The 22681-nt window shown below is 39.0% G+C and overlaps 1 protein-coding gene across 4 annotated transcripts in view; it reads right to left on the bottom strand.

Moving 5' to 3' along the window:
- Positions 1-22681, bottom strand: part of UNC13C (unc-13 homolog C) — a 152409-nt gene that overhangs the window by 21462 nt on the left and 108266 nt on the right. For 2 of the 4 annotated variants that reach the window (XM_074916653.1, XM_074916654.1), the window contains 7 exons: positions 19431-19557; positions 18379-18475; positions 17807-17950; positions 16727-16804; positions 12437-12514; positions 4735-4823; positions 2374-2523 (listed from right to left, as the gene is read on the bottom strand). In XM_074916653.1, the coding sequence (XP_074772754.1) occupies positions 2374-2523; positions 4735-4823; positions 12437-12514; positions 16727-16804; positions 17807-17950; positions 18379-18475; positions 19431-19557 (763 nt within the window). Of the gene's footprint in view, positions 1-2373; positions 2524-4734; positions 4824-12017; positions 12058-12436; positions 12515-16726; positions 16805-17806; positions 17951-18378; positions 18476-19430; positions 19558-22681 lie in introns of those variants that run through there. The other 2 variants (XM_074916652.1, XR_012634452.1) reach the window with 2 other exon arrangements.

Below are 22681 nucleotides of genomic sequence, written 5' to 3' on the forward strand. Positions count from 1 at the left end.
TATTTATGTAAAAAAAAGATTACTGTAAAGTCATTATACATGTCACATCATAAATATGACAATTCATATTTCTAGCATCTTACTACTCTTAATAAGCACATAAATAAAAGCATAATTAAGAAATAACTAAAACCCAACCCATATTAATATGATACATTTATAATCCTAATACATTTGTAAGAAAGGTGACATTCCCTAGCAGGTTTATGTTTTTTTTTTTTAATTTCACATCTTTGTTTTCTGTGCATGGGTTTAGCATCTGTTAAAATTCCATTTAAAATTTCTGTGGTGAGGAATATTTCTTATTCAGACAGTAATTTTAAAACCCATTTTTGTTTCCACTACATCATTATTCAATTAAATTTCTAAGAAACTGTGAAGACGGCTTTGAGAAATGGCAATTTGAAATTGAACCTGACAGGCAGAAGTCAGCTTACCCAGTTTTTTAAATGATGAGCTTAGGATAGGCACATTGAAGTGTATAAAGACTTTTGGCTATTCTTAAAGACTTGTGCTAGGTCTTAACTCAAAGATAATAAAATTTAAAACCACACTGCTTGAAAGCAACACATACCCCTCTTGTAGCTTAACATCTAGGACTAGGCAGATTGCTAAAAACAGAAGGCTGACATATAGATAAAGCAGCTAAAAATTTTTTCCAGGCTAGGAGTCCAGGCACTGCACTTGACAGTGCTGCAAGACCAGTCAAATCTTATCAAGTACATTAAATAAGCATTTGCCCACTGCCAGCTGTCATTCATGTAATTGTCAAAGCCCTCAAAAAATGAATCCTAGGAAAACCAAACCCCCAAAGAAAAACCAAACCTCCTCAATCCCCTCACCCACCCTTTATGCCAGTGACTTCTAGACTTTGGCTATGCCTATGTACAGCTGGGAGATGTGACTCAAGTTGTGTTTCTCAGATAGCAAGCCCACCAGTCCCCTTTTTAGAAACAATATGAACGTGAAGTAACGCTCTGGAGAAAGAAAAGTCAGTTATAGATCAGATCTTTAAATCAGCCTTTGTCTTGGTTCTTACTAGTCCCAACATCAGAAGCCCAGAGAAGTTCTGCACCTCTAGTCACTAACTTCAAAACAGGGTCTTACTGATCACAGATGCACAGCACTTTGTCACCATCATAAAATCAAACCTTCATGGGGATCCATGACTCTGAAGGAGTTTCATTTGGGCCTGCAGGCCACCATCAGATACTCATATAGTGAAGTGTGGAGTAACATCATTTGTACTTTACAGTGCAGAAGGCAAAGAAAAGCTCCTTGGTTCTCCCCAAGAGAGATGTATGTTCTGTTTAATGGGAAAAAAATCTGGGGGGGGTGGTCAGGGCTGAAAATATTTGTCCAGGGATGAGACAGAGGGCAGAGCTGGGAGGAAACAGACCCCAGAGGTTGCTGGAAAACTGAACCTCTGCTGCTGCCTCTTAAACTCTCCCGACAGATGCTTTTCAAGACAGGCATAGCAGGATCCTGCAAAGGCTCTGCAGCCCACACACTGGCTTCTGGAAGTTACAGCTCAGTCCTGCCTCCCATCCCATCCCAGCTCCAGCCTTCCCCCCACAGTCCTGCCCAGCCACTTCCTCCTGCTTACGCTGCTTCTGCTCCAAGCCAGATTCTCCCTCAGCACCTTTTCCACCTTCACTTTGAAAACGTCTGGCTAGGAGAAATATGCATACGGAACCAAAAGGTTAAAGCGTGTGTAACTCATGTATGTGTGACTGGAGGCCTGAAGTGCAGGTGCAGTGTCACGCTGCTTGTTGTCACAGTCACTTCCAGCAAAAACCCACTGGGCTTCCACAAGTACCAGTACTGACGTGAGGAAGGGCAGTGAGGTGCTTGTAGACGTGCCTGTGCTGCACGTGGCCTTCAGAACACCCCATCCTGCCGCTGCTGGATGAGGAGAAGACAAGACCCTTCCTTTCAGGGCCCAGAGTGAGACTGCAGGACTATTTAAAAATTTAGCTTTTTACCCACTGATAAAAACCAAGCTACTAAGGAAATCTTGAAATGATTTAAACGACCAGGTTTTTGGGGACGCTGGCTGCCAGCCTAGAACAAATGCCAGACAATCTCAGTATAGGGAATTTACTTTTGTTCATTATGATCTTTATACAATGGCTTGTGGAGGAGAGACTGTACACAAGCTCCTTTGTAATGACTCAGAATGACAAGAACTAGAAAGGCAAAGACGTAGCTTACGTAGGAATGGGTTAGTGTAAGAGATTAAGCATAGTATTCTGCACATATGTGAATGCTACGAATATTAAAAATACTACAGAGTGTTTCTAGGTATTAACAGTGCTTCAGGGTAAAACCAAGCCTGTCCGTAGCACCCAGTTCCTAATCTGCCACACTCACGTTTTGTCCAGGAAATCCATGAGGGGCCGAAGCACAATCTCAGCATCAATGGCCGCGCTGTTCTTATTGCCTGCTGCATTCCCATTGCCTCTCATTTGATTCAGTTCATTGCTCATTTGTCTTACACAATCTTCAATAATAAATTGGAAACTGCAGGATAGAAAAAAAAAAAAAAGAAAAAAAGAGAATGAAAGAATTCTAGGATAGAAAACTACATTTATCATTTTGCATCAGGTTCTTCAGTAAGTTTTAAATCTTTTCTGCAATAATGGAAAGTTCACAAACACAAGATACTGCAGATGCTACAGACTGAAAATAACTCCTTCCAGGGATTATGGGTCATAGAACTAATTCTTGTACTGTTCTGATGTTTTTGCCCCCTTGCTTCTGTCATTATGCTTTTAATGCCCTTGTAGGGGTGCCAAGTAATTATTTTCTGAAAGCAACAGATGTATCAGAATCTGTAATTTAGGCTATGACTGACTACCAGCTAGCAACAGCTTCTCAAGATTTTATTATAGGTGTGAAAAGACAACAGGAACAGGTGACTATAAATTATTTTTCTCTTGATGATTAATACGAGCCAAGCTTTGATATTCTTCTTGAGGACAACTAGAAAATTTCTACGGATTTTGCCCAGTTTGGCTCACTTCGACTTTTCCTTGGGTTTCACACAGAGTCAGTGCCATCAGAAGCTTTGCTTACTTTGCAATTAGACAGAGCTAAACATTTGGACTGTTTAAAATATTCTTTCACAAAAAAACCCACTAAGAAGTAGTTAGACTCTTCCTCCTGGAAGGAATCTTTTCCACTTCAAGGTGAGTGTGAACAAATTCTTGCTCCTCAAGTTGTGTGTGTTCATCTTTTCTGAAAACTGTTCTGTTTCCTAACTGACGTGGTTAAGCAACGTGTCTGACAGTCTTCCAGTGTCACTGATGTGATACTGTCTTCGGTCAATATATTTAAACAATGCAGAAGAGCAGTTAATCAGAGTCAACAGTTCAGAGGCAGAATAAGGCTCTGCACACACAGTAATTTGGTTTATGAATTGATTTATGATGAACTGAATTGGTTTAGGATTAGTTTATGAACAGAAATGCAAAACAGAGACCATAAATATACCAGGTCTAATTGATGTGAAAAGATAAATGGAAAAGATTAACTTGAGGAAAGTGAAAGAATTTACTGTGAGAGGAAAAAAAAAAAAAGACAGTAAACTGTTCCAGCTACATGGCTAGTCATAAAAAGAGAATGCAAATCTCCATGTGAAAACACTGGAAAAACGGGGAACTTTTCCAGGTGCACTTGGATGGGTACTTACCTACACACTGCAAACCCTCGATAACACCAACATGAACCTGCTATTGAAGCTGCTCATAATCCTTGGGACTGGTCCCTCCAATAAAAGCCCAAATAATGCATTGGCTTGTCTTGCCATTAGCCATCTTTCTAAGATTGTTAACTTCACACATCCCAGCCATGAACTGACACAAGAGGAATGCCCTAACTATCTGGAGCATATCCTAGTTTGAGCTACTCCTCTGCAGAAACCTCCTTGGCTCATTCAGGAGGCAGCCCTGGAAAGGACCAATGTTTGTGCACTGTCAGTGACTGGAGAACTAAGGCCTGGGAGTAAAAATAAAGCAAAACAATATGACAAACTAAGCACACTCAGAAAAAGTGAACACTGTCCACCCAGATGGTTCATCAATGGATTAAATAAGCAACTAGAGACCTTACTTAATGAGTATCACTACAGCACTAATCCCTCTCTCTTAGATTCCTTTCTAATTAGAAGCAAAAGTAACTTGCAGCTTCTTATAGCACAGCACTGCTGGCACAGCACCATACTCATTCAAGACTGCAGTGTGCACTCTGATTAATAAAAGATTTTGAGAGTAAGGCTCAGTAGACAATTTTTGCAGAGCCACAAGCAAGCAAATGACCCAAGAAGGCCATTCACAGGGACCCTCTGAAGCAGGCTAAACACCAGGCAGAATCCCTGGTTGAATCAGGCCTCTTGGAAAAAGCTGTCAGTCTCAGGAACAAACATAAATAAACACGGTCAGAGAAAAAAGTTTAACGTGGCATCAGGCAAAAAGAAACCGGCAATTTTTGATTTCCAAAAAGCAGAACAGAAGCCACCAGTCTCACTTCTGTAACACATTCATACCCGCAGACCATTTTCAGTTCTTTCCAGTGAGGTTACTGCTGCGTGTTTCAGAGTAAACACACACATCGCTTCATCGGGGCAGAACAAGCTGAACCCCAGGGCATCCAAGCCACCACCCAGACTTAATCCGAGGTAGGTTTTTGAACAGGAATATTTCTCTAAGGTTTGCAGTAAAATGGGTTTGTTACCTCGTGGCGTATGTTACGCTGAGTTGATCCAATACATTGCTAAGTTTCACCTGAAGTTCTTTTAGAACAACACTAGCTTCAGGATCCAACTGCAAAGAGATAAGTAGTGTTATATTCTACATATACGTTATGTTTTGGGGTTTTCCATTACAATTAATGAATTAAGGAATTAGGAATTATATGCCACGATACACTGCACTATGGAAAACCCAAATGTGGAAACACCTGTTACAACACAGGATTGCTTTAGTAGGCCTAAAAATCCAATTACCACTTAATCATAATAGTGAAGAATTCTATCGTTAGAAATCAAAAGCCTGCCATTCAACAGCAGCTTTCCGTGGGATGGGAGAAGTTGTGTTGGCTGTCCCAAGGCTGGAACTCCCCTCCTTCAGGCGAAAGGTATTCACAAGCACACCAAGAGAAGGATGTGCGACAAGTTACTGCTGGTGTTCGTAACACTGATGATGTTTTTATCTTTCAGGGATTTTTGTACCTTTCACCAATGCTGTTAATTTTTTTGTGATTTGTGTAGAAGATGTTTCCATATTTTGGTTAATGCAGTGTAAAAGTAGAACAGCCAAGACTGGAAAAGATGGCTGGAAGTCTGTCCATGCTGCTTCTACTGATACGGTATGAGGGAAGGGAATCTACTGAATTCCAGTACTTGTTTCTGAAAGCCATTAAGACATACATAATTCAAGCACAGAGCAACACATTCTGATGCACAGGGAGAACAGCTCCTGTACCTCTGGCACAGGTTTTCTAAACAAAGGAAAAAGAGAATGCAGGGGAGAAATATAGTTTTGCATTTACAGGGATAGTGATCCATGCATAGATATTTCATCCAAAAGGTGCTCAGGTATTGATCAGCAGCTTGTTTATTTGCTATGTGTTCTTTTACAAATTAAAAAAAAAAAAAAATTGACTTTTTGTCTCCTTGAGCTTTAGCATTTAGGAAAAACAGTTACAGTCCATTGTGGGGTATGATTGATGATCACCGGGATCAACAGCTGACTGTGAATTAACAGCTGACATTCCAGGTCTCTCAGCTATCTACATCACAGTGTTGAGGGATGATTTTCAATGGCAATCCTCAAATTCTGGGTTCTGTTCTGCAGTAAGGTCAGATACAGATATTCTGGGAATTTCAAATGAAATGGTACATTTAGAATACATAATCAGGCCTGTCTATTTGCATTTTTCCTGGCTTTCAACTGCATGAGTAGTGTGTTTATTCTTTCTCTGATGCTTCAGGGTATTATGATGCAGTAGGTCAGGTCTTTTGATCATACTTTAGAGACAAGGGGAAGCTGTGTCACAGCACAGAGGGGAACTTAGATGAGACTAGACAGGAATTCTAAGGCAAAGTAAAGAAGAAACAAACTCTGAAACACCCCCACTGATCGACTGTGTTCTAACCTTAGACCATCCTTTCTCTCCTTAGAGGTTATATGTGGGGTAAAAGCATAGAAAATCCAAAATTTTCATTACAGTTTTTGACAAAAAACTGACATAGGTGACAAGGGGGATTGCCACACACCTTTAGAAGATACTCAGTGATGTGTAGCACTTTCCTAATCTGAGAAGCTTGTATTTTAACACCGTGACTACCTGCTTATTTAGTTTTTAATTACTTTGCATTGAGAGAGGTCCTGTTGCTTCTCCCCTTCGTGTCTTAGTCGTTACCCTGGCAGATACACTCTGATAGTTCATATACTTAAAAGTTTTCCTTCATATGAAAAGCAGGGATAAAAAAGGCTAATTTTACAAAAAAAAAAAAAAAAAAGCTAGAGTTTACTAACAAAGGCAAAGATTTTTCCAGGAAATGCATTTCACTAGGGAATTATATTGCCTTCTTTGGTGGGATACATACAGAACACAAATTTAAGACAAGTAGAATATTACCCTTTAACAAATACTGAACACACAAGCATTCACACTGAACATGGTGCACATCAGAGAAAGCACAAAATACCAGGCAGGCAGAAGACTCAGAATTTCTTACCAGATCATGCACAAGCTAGAGAATCATCTTGTTACTGGGACTACAAGGGCCAATGTAGTTACTTTCTATCAGAGGTTGTTGTGATAACCAGAAAACACAATATGTTTGCTCAATTCACCCGGAATTGGACTTAGACCGGCCAAAATTGGATTAAATACTAAGATCAGCTTGTGGACATAACACACATTCTAGAAAGGTGCATGCAAGTGCTGGATGCTTTAGAGGGCTTTGTGCTCACAAATTGCACGGCCAAGTTTGTGTGTGCACAGCTGGAGGCATCTGGCAGGACATCCAGCCTCGTGTACCACATGCTCATGCTCGCTGATGCCGTGTCACAGGGAGGAGGGGGGTGTCAAGAGGTATGCGGGCTGCACACCCAGGTGATGGACACCTGGGGAGCTCGTCCGGGCTAAGAACGTGTTAGCAAGGCTTTTCAGCGCTGCTGGTATTTCCGTTTAACTACTGGAAAATACGGTGATTTTAGTGTCTCACCAGGAGTAAAATGTGCACTTTTCATTTATTTTACCATGTGCCCTCTATGTGCTAGTGAGTTCCCCGGGCAGATCAGAGGATCCTCAGGCATCAATGCTTGACTGGCATCATCTAAACATACAGCCATGACCTGCTTTTTCTTCCTGATATGGTAGAGCTTAGATGGGAACTATTATGATGGCTCTATACTGTGAAATTCTGGGAGGACTTCACAAGGATGGCCTTGTGCAGGGGAGATAGGTGAGGCAGCTTTTGGTACCTCTGCACATCACACACACTGTTGGGGATTACCTTCTGTACATCTTTCATGCATAATTAAATAGATTTTTAGTATAAAAAAAATATGTTCAGCTATGATGCCTGACTTAAAAACCAAAATATTTGGGGAAAAAAAAAAAAAAAATCATTGGAAGCAGGAAAGGTTACTCTTTCCCCTTTAAATATTCTAGAAGGCTGTAGTTCACAACATCACTACACTGTGCAAAAACATTAGAGTTTTGCAAGAACAAGCTCGCAAAGGGATCTTATTTGTGCTTTAGGAGGATCTATTATTTCAGCAATGGTTTGAACAACAGCTGCTAACACATTTTATACCAGGTTTGCTTATCCTCAGGAAAGCACTCTGAGGGAAATGCGCTGTAGCACTGTGCAAACAGTTTGGCTGAGCAAAGTTGACAACCTGCAAGATTTACGCAGGTTGAGATCACAACACTCACTGAGACAGTGACACACGGCTCTCAAACCACTGCCTAAAAGAGGTAAGTTTGATCCGTATCAGTGATGAAAAGACTAAGTCATTTATCTAATACTTTCCAGTGACCAGGAGAAGAAGTCCTCAGCATTCCTGACCTGTCTGAGATTGCTTACTAGCACAGGAGGAACGATGACAACAACCACCTCTGTTTCATGAGTCAGTCTGTTCCTGGCTGGTGCAGAGTCATCATAGAAGGGAAGCGTATAAGAACTCAGGTAAATGTCATTTGTAATTCTTCATACTAGTTGCTACTAGTAGCAGTTTAAGTAAATAGATACAAACATGCTCAGCTGCAGAAATCTCATCCACCAAGATGTGGTTAAATGATGAATTATCTGGCTAATCCAGCCCTAAAGTTACCCTACTCCAGAATCAACCAGGAGGAAAGGATGAAAGTGAGACAAAAGGTGATGCTGATCAGTATCAGCAAAGATGTCACGTAGGGATATACAGAGATTAAAATGAAATATCCACAGTATTGGGGACTTTTCTTTTTCTCCTCAAGACTCATCTGCTCCACAGAGTTTGATGAAGAAGGAAAAAAACCCCATGCCTGAACAATTCTTCAGGAAAATAAAAGAAAAAAAAGCCCTAACTGAGCAGATTATTATTGGGGGAAAAAAAGATGAGTGTCATAACGTGCTGTACCTAATTTAAGCATCAAAAGAGAGAAAAGACCATTTATCCTTTAGCTTCTTGGGTTCTACTGACATGTTTAAGAAGGGGAACCTGAGAGCAGTGGTGGGAATTGTGGGAACATCCATAATAGAGCTAATTTTTACTCACAACAGAACATACTCATAAATTTGTTGGCACACTTCATAAGATCTGTTTATTATAGATTATTAAACAGATAATCAGAAGTTTGGCGTTTTCTGAATGCTAAAAAAAAAGCAGAGAATAAGAAATATTTGAACATCACTGCTTCCAAATGCTGCTTGTCTAAAATGGTGAAATTTTTTATACATACATGACTTGGAAAAGAATTAAAGATCTGATGAATTTGGCTGCTTTTGACATAACATGTTAGACTGATCTCTTCCATGCTGTAATTAACGTGTGCTAGTACGGACGGAAACTCGTTAACTGCAAATCTGGTAATGTTTCTAGAGAAAACTACAGAGATGTAAATTGCTTTTCCATGAGTTAAATGGAACCTCTCTAATCTGAATTCCATTTATCTGCAACTTCACAGGTCTAATTGCTTTGAGTTTCCTAATGGGACCACCTGGTTACTTCCATTCAGAAAATAGTTTTACAGATTGTACGTACATCTAGTAAAGATGCAGGTATTTATCAGATCTGCCACTTTAATGGTTCTTTTTGCCTCTGATCGATATCACCCTTTCTCCAGCCCCTCACCCAACTGTCTAGGTGCAGTCAATTCCATTGGGAGATACTTGGCTGCCACTTCTGCAAATATGTAAAGACGGATAGTTCAGAATTATTCAGCTTAAGTCTGGGCCTCTGTCATCCCATCAAAGTCTTTAGGACCACACGTAGATTATTATGGGAATTCCTAAGCATTACACATAAAGTTGGAACTGAACTTTTCTGGAGTGGCAATACGGTTTACCCAGTCGATGTAATACTGTCGTACATAAACAACCTTCTTTGGCTTTCCACCTTTTTTTTTGATCCTAATTGCTGTAGCTCATTGCTGCCATGTTCTGCCATCTGGTGAACAGCAACACAAGCATTAACTTTTTTCTTTGCTTTTTATCAGTTTCCAACTTGTCAGACATCAGAAAATGATTTAGTGCAAACATATGCACTCCTTTTGGACAAAACAAACGGGAGCTAAACCAAAATTCTACATTAAGATGATCTGTTCCCATGATTTTGGACTTGATTTTTTTTTAAAAAAAAGATGCTGGGTTGGATCCCACTTTACTGCTTTTACTTTATTACGACAGACTGATCTCATTTATATAATTTTTAAAGTACCCTTCCTGCTTGGCTACAGCAGAAAAGGAGAGTTAATAAAGAAACTCATATTGTTCAGACTCTTTTATTTTAATGGCAGGGGAGCCAAGAGCCCAGGTTTTTCTCTATTTATAGAGCTCCCTGCCTGGCAATAAGCAATAGGCCTACTCTGAGCACAGGGACAGCTGCTTGATTGTGGTGTTTTGACTGCAGAGTCCGAAAGACATACTGCTCACACCGTGACATCGAGGAGATTAACAGCATTTAATTTTTCTTAGAATTAGTTTTGCTTCAACTGGAATAGGTCTCATTATTCTGCTGAAAATCATCTGATTTTTATGCCCTCCACAAGCAAAATATTAAACTATCTTCTCCCTGCAAAGAAACTGCTTACGGATTTTATTGCTGGCTTTGTTTCTTCTAAGTACCAGTTCAGTAAGGCAAATTGGCCATTAGCGTTTATGCTCTTGAAATAGCTAGGGGAGTAAGCATTCCAATTCGTGGACAAACATTTTAGGGGCACTTAGATATGGGTGACAAGAAATTGAGCATGAATGTCCTTTTCTTCAGGAAATTCCCCTAAAAATAAACAAACAAAACTCTGAATGTTGTTTTTCAATCTTTTTTCTTAGACCATGAATCAGAGATGCACTGAAGGTACCTAACACAGGGATTTTAGAAAAATATCTCTGAATTCTCTCCAACGGTTGCATGTTGCACCATGGCTGTAGGAAATGTTGCTTTGATACTGTAACACCCTTAATAATCCATCCTCATTAACATCAGAAGGGAAAGCAAAAAGGATGAGAAGTGATGAGAGATTTTGAAAGAAAACTGTTATGAAAAGCCCTAATTATTTTTTGGCTCTATTTTTTATTATATAAGCTATCGGGAGCAAAAGGAAAACCAATATTTTCTTGAGGAAAATGGAACATTTTCAAGATTTAAGAAAATATTCCGATTTGAAAGTAATTTGACAGATAGAGACATAAAGTGTTACTCAGCTTTCCTCTGCCCTTGTCTTCATCAGGATTTATTGACACTTAGCTGTTTTTATGATTCATGACATTCAACGTGTAGGATTGGATCCAAAACTTAATACAAGAAGTACTTTGCGCAGAACAGAAGAGCAAGAAAGACAAGATTATCTGTAATATTCAGAGAGTGAAAGGGGATTAATAAGAGCCACAAAAAACATAGCTATGTCTGGATGATAAATATCTATTTTCGAAGTTTGATACAAAAATTTTAATGATGATAGGGCTACAGAATTTTATTTCATGTTCTCTGGAGCAAAAAGTATTTTTGCCGTGGCAGCTTCAAGAAGCTATTGCTAGCTCAACAAAAGCTCCTCGCCATGGAGTGAATCTGTAGGTTCATCTGAAGGGTGATATTCATGGCACGACACAGGGGACTCTCTTATCCCTGCAGTGTCCCTCTGAGGATGTGGAAATACGAAGGAATGTGTTGTCCAAGTCTCTCTATAATGTGCTCACATTAGATCAAAGATTTGTGAAAGTATCAAACGACAGTCTCAACAAGAAAAAGCTGATGTACGTGTAACTTCGTTTTTAAAGCCAGCTACTGATAATAAGGATGTTATATTCATGACCTAAACATTGCTTTTAACAAGAAAATAGGAGACTATATCTTGATAAGATGTTAATGTCTTCGTTAGCTTTTAAAGCAGTCAAAGTCTACAATCAACAAAGTATTGAAGTGCACGTTGGTGTCCTTTTACTGTTGACAGGACTTCAGGCATTTTTAAGTCTTCAGAAATATAAAAGGAGATAAAGCCAAGCATGTTCTGGACTGCTGAGTAGCAGCTCTCGGTGAAATAGTGCGGAATCTTGAATGCAGGCCCTTGGATACTGAAAAGTGCACTTAGAAAATGTTTTATAGATTTTTTTAGAAACTCTGAAAGTCTTTACACTATCTGCCTAGTAAAACCTTTAAATTTAGAGTGTCAGCTGAACGCCCAAGCATAGCTCTTTTTGATTTTAGATCATAGGAAATTACACAAATGCATCAATGGAAATTAGTAGGAAATGTGACTGTTCTTAGCCTTAGAAAGTGTGGTCAGGAATAATAAAAGATGCTTACTATCACAAACCTCATAAGAGAATCTCTCTCCTTCTTTCTTCTGTTTAGTGGATTGCAAGTCAAAGGCATTAGACAAAGACATGACACATTACAGACAAAGCACAAAGCACATGTTCTACAAAATTTTCAGATACAGGCAAAACGTACCAATACATAAAAAAGCAAAGTATAGTCCAATACAAACATTAAATAAAGCTGGCGCTACAGATTGCAACACAAAACACCCACTGCTGGTTGAACTTTACAGATCATTAGCATGTTAATGTGAAATAGTGTTAGGTCTTTCTAGTACTGTCAGGACATTAAATAGTTCTTACACACTTTTTTTTTTTTTTTTTTAAACATTTTGACTTTCTTGAAAACACGGTGCTAATGATCTCTAAGGAACTTTGAAGAACCAGGAAACAAATATGACTCACCTCCTTTCCTCCCATGGACTCAAACATCTTCTCAAGCTGGACTCTTAACTGTTGAATGTTGTTCATCAAGATACAGGGCTATAAAGAGAACACCAAATGTGAGAACGTGCATGTTGTGTTCCTTTTATGTACGAGTATGTGTATTCCCAGCCTCTGGGCTGAAGACCAGTTCTTCAGCAGCCCTACGTCCGTGCAATTGTGTTTTTTAGAAGAGGATCACAGGATCCCAACCCTGCTGCCTTCCCCTCTTTCTTTCTTTCTTTCACACTCCTCTTTGCCCAGGCAGCAAACCCACCCAGCCAGTGCCTGCCCATTGTGCCCTTAAGGCAGCGCTGCCCCACAGGAAACTCAACACCTTCTTCCAACCAGCTGGGCAGCTTTCAGATCCCAGTATTCCACATCCTGGACCTTCTGTCCCATGTAGTTGCTAGTCATACCTCATACAGTTACATCTGGCGGGTTAATGCAAGTAGTATGTTGCTGTCTCTTGGCGAGTAGACACAATAATGATCAAAGCACTTTAGCAGTGAAGATAGACTGAGGGAAAGGGATTGACAAATTGCTTTGTAGAGCCAGTCCTTGCAGAAAACTGACAGCACTGTAACCCAGATAATGGCTGATGCTTAAGTATTTGAATCATAGAATCATCTCAGTTGGAAAAGACCCTGAAGCTCCTCCAGTCCAACCATGAACCTCACCCTGATAGTTCCCAACTTTGCCAGATCCCTCAGCGCTGGGTCAGCCCGACTCTTCAACCCCTCCAGGGGGACTGGCCACCAACTGGATTTAACTCCGTGAAAAAAATCACCAGGCAGTTTTGTTAATAGCAAAATAATATTTCAGAAATGTACATTTTGTGTTGCTTGAAAACTTGGTGAATGAATTAGGCAATAGAATTTTGTAAACATACTATTTTAGTCTAAAACTACTGATGTTTAAGCTCATTTTTTTTAAGGCAGAGCGCAGAGCCAGGCTGTAAAAAACAGCAATTGCTGGATAAACGTAAGGTAAAAAGTAAAACATGGATAAAATTAAGCAGCTTATGACAAAATTATGAAAGAAAGGATCTATTACTAGAATTTTGCGTACTCAGATGACATTATATGCTAGCTTGGTATGGTGCAGGGGAAGCAATAAGACAATGCTCGCTAGAAGAGTTCTGGTTGGCCAAGGTCAGTGTGTTCTAGTGCACGGTTAGATTAATTTAGACACTGAAACAATGCATTTCAATAAAACACATACACTTTTTTTCAGACAACAAGAAGGTGACGGAATGATCACGGTGATTGACACTCATTTGTACCTTTCTACTTAATAGCATGTTCCAGTGTAGTGCTGAGATGCGGTGTGATTAGACTTTGGTATTCAAAAGGTCAATAACATGATTTAGCTTTAATTCTACATTACTCTCAGAGGAATTTGGTGTCAGAGTCCTTCTCAACTGAAGGAAAAGAAAGAAATTTGATCTAACTTCTTAATACTTCCATTACTGCTTCCCAGTAAAGCATGCTATTTGTTCTCCTGCAAAACCAGCTGGCTCTGGGTAATGGTTGGAGTATCACTGTCTTCCTGTTTCTTGAAAAACCCACAAACCCCACTTCTATTTGTTTATCTGCCTTCTAGTAATTTATGATCGCTAAGACCATGTCCTCCTCCCCTGTGCTGTGTCTTCTCTCCTGACATATTCATTAGTCTGGAAATTATCTGCAGTATCACAGATCAATGATTATGATTTCTGATGGGGGAATAAGTAGCTGAATATAACATCTTGGTGGTTCTGTTCCAAACAAGTGCAGATGCCTTAGGCAATATACTGAATCTGTGAGCTAAGCCCTTCATACAGAGGCAATTTTCAGAGTTTCCAACGAGGCTAGCTAAGGTTGCTCTTTCAGAGTCTAAGCCTACCTTGGCTCAATGGAAAATTTTCTGTTGCTGTCAGAACCAGAACTTAAAAACATTCTCATCTTACTGCTTCATTCTTATCTTGCCCTTCAGAATAGTTTTTGCAGCAATTTACAGCCAGACACAACAACACGTAACAGTGAGTGGCAAGTACAATACATAAAACCAGGCCTGTTTGTAAACCCTGACAGGAGGTGGAAGATAAGAGGATGTTTTTACATTAGATACATGTCTTTCTGAAATGCACCTTTGGCATGCTTTTATTTGAACAGTTTATGTGCACATTTTATAGTGTTTAATAAAAATAGTAAAAGTATTGACTTGAAAAAGACTGCCAAAATCTAACTTTAATCATAAAACCTATTTGTTTTAATCCCTTCTATCAATTCAAACTCAGGAGACGGGCTTTTAATATAGTTGAGATCACCAGATCAAGTGGTCTTTTATAAAACTAAACGTATGTATTTCCAAAAGGTACTTCTGTTAAAAATAAGTTATGTCCCCCAAAGGCATTTGATGTAATACTTTCTAGCAGATGAATTCTGCCTAAAGCCTTAGCAACAGTTGCCATACCAGCGTGACTTCAGAAATCCCAACAATCACAACGATCTGTTGGACAGGCCAAAAGACTACACACACAGTTTGACTCAATGACTCAACACTCTGTATCAAAACTAATTTCTTCTAGAAAGCAGTAAGCTTTATTTAATATTAGCATTGAAATGAATAGAGAAAAATATTTAGTTATTTTTAAAATTAATTTTTGAGAATAGTTATGGCTTATATTGGGTCAAATACAGAGACAAATTATTTTAGATAAAACTTGGTTTGGACTGATTAACATTAATGTTAAAGACATGCAACGTATTTACTTCTCCATACTGGAGAGAGAGAGAGTTGTGTTCTTTTCAGATCTGTATTTGCCCTGGAGATTTGTAAAGTCAAACTTTGTAAAGTTAAAAAAGCTTGGAGATTTACATCCTGCTAGATTACAGGGAAAAAAACTGGCAAGATGGTGTGCTGGTCTATCGGACACCAGCTGGTACCCAGGGACAGGCAGGAATGGTTGAAGTTGCCTCGGGGGGTTCCGGTTTGACACTAGGAAGCATTTCTTCCCTGAGAGGAGGGTCACACCCTGGAACAGGCTTCCTAGAGCACCGCTCAGTGCCCCAAGCCTGCCGGCGTTCGGGGGGCATTTGGTCAAACGTCCTGAATACCGTGCTTCAGCCTGGGCAGCCCTGGGCCGCTCAGGCAGCTGGACTAGATGATTGCTGCTGGTCCAGTCCTAATTCCATTCCATTCCTTATTCCATTCCATTCCTTATTCCATTCCATTCCATTCCTAATAATTCTATTCCATTCCATTCCTAATTCTATTCCATTCCATTCCTAATAATTCTATTCCATTCCATTCCTAATTCTATTCCATTCCATTCCTAATTCTATTCCATAACTGGCAGATTTCCTAGTGTTTCTACACCTATAAAACAGATTCTCTTTACGTGATGATTGCCAAACTTGGTCTGGTGCTTTTACACTTCTCAAATGCTGAAAAGATTCAGTATTGCCAGCAGAAAGATCTGTGGATATCTACTAAAGTGAGTCTTTTCAACTGTTTCCTGCAGAGGGCTTCAAGGCTGAAAATACCTGGAGTGGGAAGTTAACTCTGAGACCCGACACATCTATATACAGAAAAGTCACTGCTCTGTAAAAGACTGTATACAAAACTTCTACTTCAGGTTAGAAGAACAATTTTCCTTTGTCATGTTAAGCTAGTGATAATGTTTTGATTTGCTTAACCACATCTTTCGTGCCCATATCTCTCTCATTTCCATGGCAATCTGGTCCTTCACTAAGGAGGCCCTTGTAGGCAGTGAGGCACAGATGATTTCCATCTCACTGCTGCATGGATAAAGATGCAGAGAGTGAGTGGTAGCAGCAGAAAAGTCTGCACACACTCCTTGCACAGGGAGGAATGATCTTATAAATTCTCCAGTGAATAAATTGATAAAAAGAAGCAAGCCAAAGCAAAATGAAAACTGAATCAAAAAAACTTTCTTCTGCTTGGAAAAAAGGATGAAGATACAGTCACCGTTGTAGAAGGCTGTTATCCAGGGAGAGTGTCTGACCATCTTGTAACTTTTTTTCTACTTTAATACTGAAATTATTAACTAGGATTCTTAACTAATTCCACCTATTCCAGCTTTTTCACAGCAATGTAAACAGCTATGAAAACATGCTGACCTTATTAACAACTACAGCAAACCAGAAATCCCTTCCTCCATCTGTGCCTGTTCTCAAACACAAAAGTGATCACATTTTCAACAAGTACAGTAAGTCATTTAAAGGTAGTCTCTGAGGCAGAAATAAAACACAGCTTTTTACTCACCACATTTTCTTTATCACAATATGAGCTGAAGTAATTTGAAATAATTACAGCATACTGAAGAAGCACTTTGTTGATAGTCTAGGAGAGGAGAATAATATTTTAAGTGGTAAATTTAATCATGTAAACCAAAAATAATAAAATAAACCAAAAAAAGCTTACATAAGTTATAGCTTTTACAAGTGCTTACACCTTTAGTATATAGTATTTTTTCAGATATAAACAATCCTGTGAGCACATTTTCAAATCCCTGCACAACAGATGGTGGGTTATTCTTACTGGAATGTAATCTTCAATGCAGAGATACTTTAATTCTAGTCATACTGGTTTTGAGAAGCATTGAGAGCTCTACTCCTTTCAACGTGCTACATACTTAATGGAATAGTAGCAAGATCAAAAAATCCTCTAGGGTGACAATGCACAGATTAAAATATAATGGAAAAATAAGACCAAGGGAGCACTGTTCAAAGCCTGGCAATATGAGTTTACCTTACAATAATCATGTAAATAGGAAATTTGTTTGCAAATGGAAGAGTTGCAATGGAAGAACAGGAATAAATGTAAATGCAAACTTTTCTAAAGCCATCAGGACTGTAATGGAAATCTAAAACTTGTGAGGAAATATTATCATCCAAATGGAAAGCTGGCCTAACAAATGTGAGTTTATCAAACAGCAGATGAATAAGAACTACCCCCTCAGGGCTTCAACCAACAATACTTTAGTGCCATACCTTGAATTTTTCCTTCCCTTGCATTGACTAATTAGGTAATTGCATTTCACTGAGTTGCTCCATTAATGGAATTGTAATCAGTGCTTATTAAGAATAATAATAGATTGTCTAACATATATAAATATGAAACCTCAGAGAGGATAGAGCTTCTCAAACTGGTAAACGATTTTGACAAAGTAGATGAAAAACAGTCTTAAGGCACAGACAGCAAGCAGCATGTCCTTCTAACACCCCAGTCAGACACAGGAGACATTGATTCTAAACAACATTGCAATTACTTAATTTTTAAGTACGTGGTAGAACAATGTCACCCTCTCTGGAGCTTAGTTGAGATGCACTGGTTTTAATTTACCTTTGCAAATCTTCTCATTAAATGAGATAGTGCTTCTGGATTAGGACACTCCAGTTTCCTAATAATCTCAAAGCTTTGATTGAGCTGTGTGAAGACATCAACCACAGAACAAGAGAAGAGGGCATGGTCTGATGTTTGCTGAAACTAAGAACATTCAAACGAGTTAATGTTTGTTCAGAGATCAAAACTGTATTAACTGATTTTCTTACACTTGAAATTTTTCCTAGAGTCATAAAAAGTAATAAATAAAAACAAATTTTAAAACAGGTCTCACTGATAATACTGAGAAATGTTGCTTTCACATTTCTATTATTTTCAAACCTCTTACAAACAAAATTCTCTTTCATGACATCAGGATCACATCAGGGTTTAGTGAAACCACAGATTGAAGTCTGTGGGGAATTCAGGCAGATAAAATTAGAGCAGGAATTTTTCCATAGGTTTGTCTTCCAAGAACCATTACTGACTGAGCTCTAACAAGGATACAGTGGGACCAAATGTACTTCTGGTTCTGCAGCACTCAATAACTGTCTTTAATACTTTATTATTTTATTTTAAAAATAAAGGCTCACCCCATCTTTTTTGTCTCTTTCTAGTGCTCCGTGAAGAAATTCCATTGAGACATCCTCATTTTCATCCAGCCACTGAATGACAAATGGTTCAAACCACCTGAAAATTCAAACCGGTTTTGTAAAGTAAGTATATTCATAAAGATCCTGAAAGGAAGGGTGCCATACCACCCAGCAGTTTGGCATCTTCTGTCATCACATCTGTTCTAGTTGCTAAAAAGTCTATCGTCCTAGAAAAATTTTTGTCACTAAAGACACTGTGGCTACCAAAAGGTCTTTCAGGCTTCAATTTCACAATACTCTAACTGGTCTACCTTACTGATGTAAAATTAGCAGTAGCCACCAGAGAAGTATTTCCATGTTTTGCAGAGGATCATATCCTGTACATTTTCTAAAATTTTAGAATGTGTCTTTTATCAGTATTGGTTCTTTGTTAACATTTATTTTTTAATTTTATGTGAAACAACTTGGGTAAAACTGTGCTTTAATAAAACATCAACTGTGTTTTATTTTTCTTTAGTTTATTTTTAAAAGTTTTAATGCAATAACAGACCTGAAACCATGTTGGCAAATCAGCAGACTTGCAGAAGAGCGTGGAATGCCATCAGGGGTAGCTGATACAAAAGGACAGGACTGAAGGCAATTGCAGGAGGAAAGGCGAAAATGCAAGCAGCAGCAGAACATTAACCCAGTGCAGGAAGGATAATTTCAGTGCTATGTCCCCTTAGCATTGTATCTGCACCCAAATTTGGGTATGAAACAAATGCAGGGGGCTATAACTAATAGTGCTGCTGTTCCCACATTTCAGACCTTCCTCAGGCGTTTTCTAGCCAGTATATTTTGTCATCGGTGAAGACCTGCAGTTACAAGGGTTGGGTGAAGTGTTCTATGAAACCGCCAATCACGCTTCTAACACTTGGGCTATTTAATTTGATAAAGAAGTTTGTCAGTGCTAGGCACCTTGAGATCTTGCACAAACTTGAGCATATTTATTTGACCAAAATAAACCTTGCCCAAACCCAAACTCAGGGGAGACTTCCCTCTACACTACTTACAGAGAGTATTCAGGCACCGCATCCTTGAAGGCAGAGAGCTCTCGCACATACTCATTATAAAACCATTTCACTTTGAAGTGCAAATTCATATAGTCTGTGCTCTTGCATAACCGCTGCGTTTCGTGTTCTGTAAATAGGAGTGGAAACAAAAGCATTTAACAGCATTCTAACAGTAAATAATATTTTTGTGCTTCAGTGCGCTGGCGACATAATAATCCAGCACTTGCATTTTAAAGCACAATTGGTTTGATATTTTTTGAGGCAGTAGTGCCCACAAGTTTCAGTCTTCAGGTTCCGAGGACCCTTAGGAAAAACAGAACAACACAGAGACCAGACCACAGGTCAGGCTTGTCAACTGTCTTCACTGCAGCGAGGAAAACCCAGGTTAGCTGACTGCCTGTTCTTTAGATTCTGCTTTGGTTGTTACAGAACGGTTAAGCAGCGGGGTCAGGTGTCAAGTTGGAAGACAACTATAGCTGTGCAGTAGGCAAATGTAGTAACAACTATAAATGCCAGTCCTATACGAATCGATGAAACCTGCATTAGGGAACAGGCGGCATTTATCACATGAGGTAAGACAAAGAAAGAGCAGACAGCTCTAGAGCCATCGGATTTATACAGGGCACAAGTGGAAAGCTGGTTTAATAAAGTAAAGTTTCTCAAATGGGCTTCACCTTCTTCACGTCCTCTTGTCCTCTGTTCCACACAGAGGAAATGCAGATGGTCATGGAGCCACCTGTAACCACTTTCTGCATTTTTAAAGTCTGATTTGTTTTGAACAAATGTCCACTTTTCTTCCAGGATGATGATTCTTATTTTGTCTCATCCCCTCAGCTCTGCAGTCCTTCCCGTCCCGCCCTCTGGAGCCAGGACAGCTCCATCCTCTCACCCCAGTGACTGTGTTCACTCTTACTTTGCAAAATTATTACAATACTGAGTCAGTCTTGAACTAAACCTGCCAATTGCATGCTGTGCAAAAGTGCTCAGCAGAGATGATGATAGAAATACTAGACCCTTCTCATAACTGATTCTAGATAAATGGAATCTCCAATAGACTAGATTTAGTATTATTAATCTTCTTTTGGGTGTTGCTACTTTTATGAAAAGTTCCTTGTAATGCAGCATATTTTTGTAAGTATCTATTAATCTACTGAGTTTCATAACAAGGATATTTGCAGTTCCCATTAGTGATAATGGCACACTATTCTGTATTACTGTCTCATGAATCAATAAAAAAAACACTAATAAGATTTCTGTAAACTGTAAAATCTGTAACCTGCAATCTGTGTGTATGGGGCACTTTAGCTCCTTTCCTCCATGGCAGTTCCACGTAAGACTGTTGTTTTTACAGCACTGATTACACGGTGGGGTTTATTCTCTCCTTGGGGGTAATGCTGTGATGCACATCTGCTTCCCACGGGTTGGCAGTGACAGACACTGGAATTGCAACTACAACCAAACTATGAACAGTCTCATCTGAGCTGTTTTACAGTAACAATTTCACAAGACTTAAAAAAAAAAAAAAAAAAAAAAATTATCTGCTGTTCAGGTGCTGTTTGTATAACCAAGAAAGAGGCGTTTTAAAAAAGAGACTGTTATTTTACGGCATTAATATATGCAAATGTATTCAGTGTGTGATGAAATCAGCCATGGACCTGGTGACACTGTGTCTAGCAAACAATCTAATTGCAGGCAATTGTTCTTTTACAGAAAAATGTATAAAGAGACATTGTAGGAAGGACTATAACCCAGGGTACTTTCCTCCCAGGCCTGTGACCAAACAGCAATACTTGGGAATCATGTTTTATTTCTTGCTCTTTTTTGCAGCAATTGCTAAAGAAAACCAAGAAGATTTTCATAAGGCAGCAAACAAAGAGAAACTGCAACACAGCTATTGTGCTTTGGTCTGATTTGTGGTCTGGTTTGTAGTGTCACAGTATTTTAAAGTCATAACGATGACCTGTAAGCAGGACCATCGGGGTGACACCAAGGATGCAATGCCTGTAACAAACTGGAATGGAATCTCCTCCACTGGAGAGTCCTTTCTCCTTCTTAACCTTGAGGGAATAACATCCCTCGGAGTAGCCATGTCATTTTTGATATGCATTAGTTGCTAAAAAAGGAAAAAAGGCGAGTCTAAAGTCCAACAGCCTTCATAAAAGATGAACATTTCGAATACTCAGGTAATCAAGTCTAATTGTCCCTTATTTGCATACAAAAGCTAAGAGCAAATATTTTTCTACAGCAGTTTCCTAGCCACTGTTCTTTGTAACAACATCCAGTTAAACTGCTTGAAGGATTCTAATGAGGTAGTTTTAAAGTGTATTTCAAATCTTATGAACAAGAACTGCAAGAAGGAAATTTGTCTGTAAAACCCAAACAAATTGACTAGATGTACATAAACATATATGAATATCTAACAAAAAAAGCTCGTCCAGTTTCCAGGCTCTAAAGAGAATGTTTTCAGAGATTAATAACCACTACAAAGAATATTTATGTGTAACAAGTTGATTATATCACAATCAGTTGGCTGACTGTTACATATGTTATTGCACTACAGTTTATTAAAACAAATGATTGAGACTAAGCTTAATGGAATTGTGTTTGGATTAACTGCAAAATTTCCCATCAAAACCCAGATGCTGTTTTCAACCATTGCGACATAATTCCACGTTATTTGCAATAATTACTTACCAATCATTCTAGAGACTACCAGCTGCATATTTTATCTTTCAGAACTGCCGTTTCAGAAAACCTGCTGTTTACAAACTTTCAGTCACAGACTTGGGAAGTACCTGCATGGCACAAGCTGAGTACGGCTAATGGAAGAGCAGCTCTTAAGGAAGTCCTGTGAGGAATGATACTGAGTGAGTGTGAAGTGGCTTTGCTCCCTCGGAACCACCTCACTACGATGCACCTATGTTCTGGACAGAAGTTAATGTTTTGGGGACTTGATCCCAATGCAATTTCCCTACGCTACAAGAGCTGCTATGCCACTGCCTCTTGTAATGTGGGTCTTATGCTTATAGTGCTCTAGAATTAATCCCTGTGCTCTGAAATGAACTGGATGACTCTCCTTGAATGTTACATAGTGGATCAGAACACAAATGAAGAAAAACAGAAAATCAAAGTTCATTACTGATTTAGAAGGAGACATTAGATTCTAGTAGACATCTCATCCCAGGGTTCTTGTACTTTGCTCAAAGGCAATGGAAGTCACTGGTTTTTAGCTGAAATACAGAACAGGATGC

This window comes from Athene noctua, chromosome 13, assembly GCF_965140245.1.
Source record: "Athene noctua chromosome 13, bAthNoc1.hap1.1, whole genome shotgun sequence".
Taxonomy (NCBI): domain Eukaryota; kingdom Metazoa; phylum Chordata; class Aves; order Strigiformes; family Strigidae; genus Athene; species Athene noctua.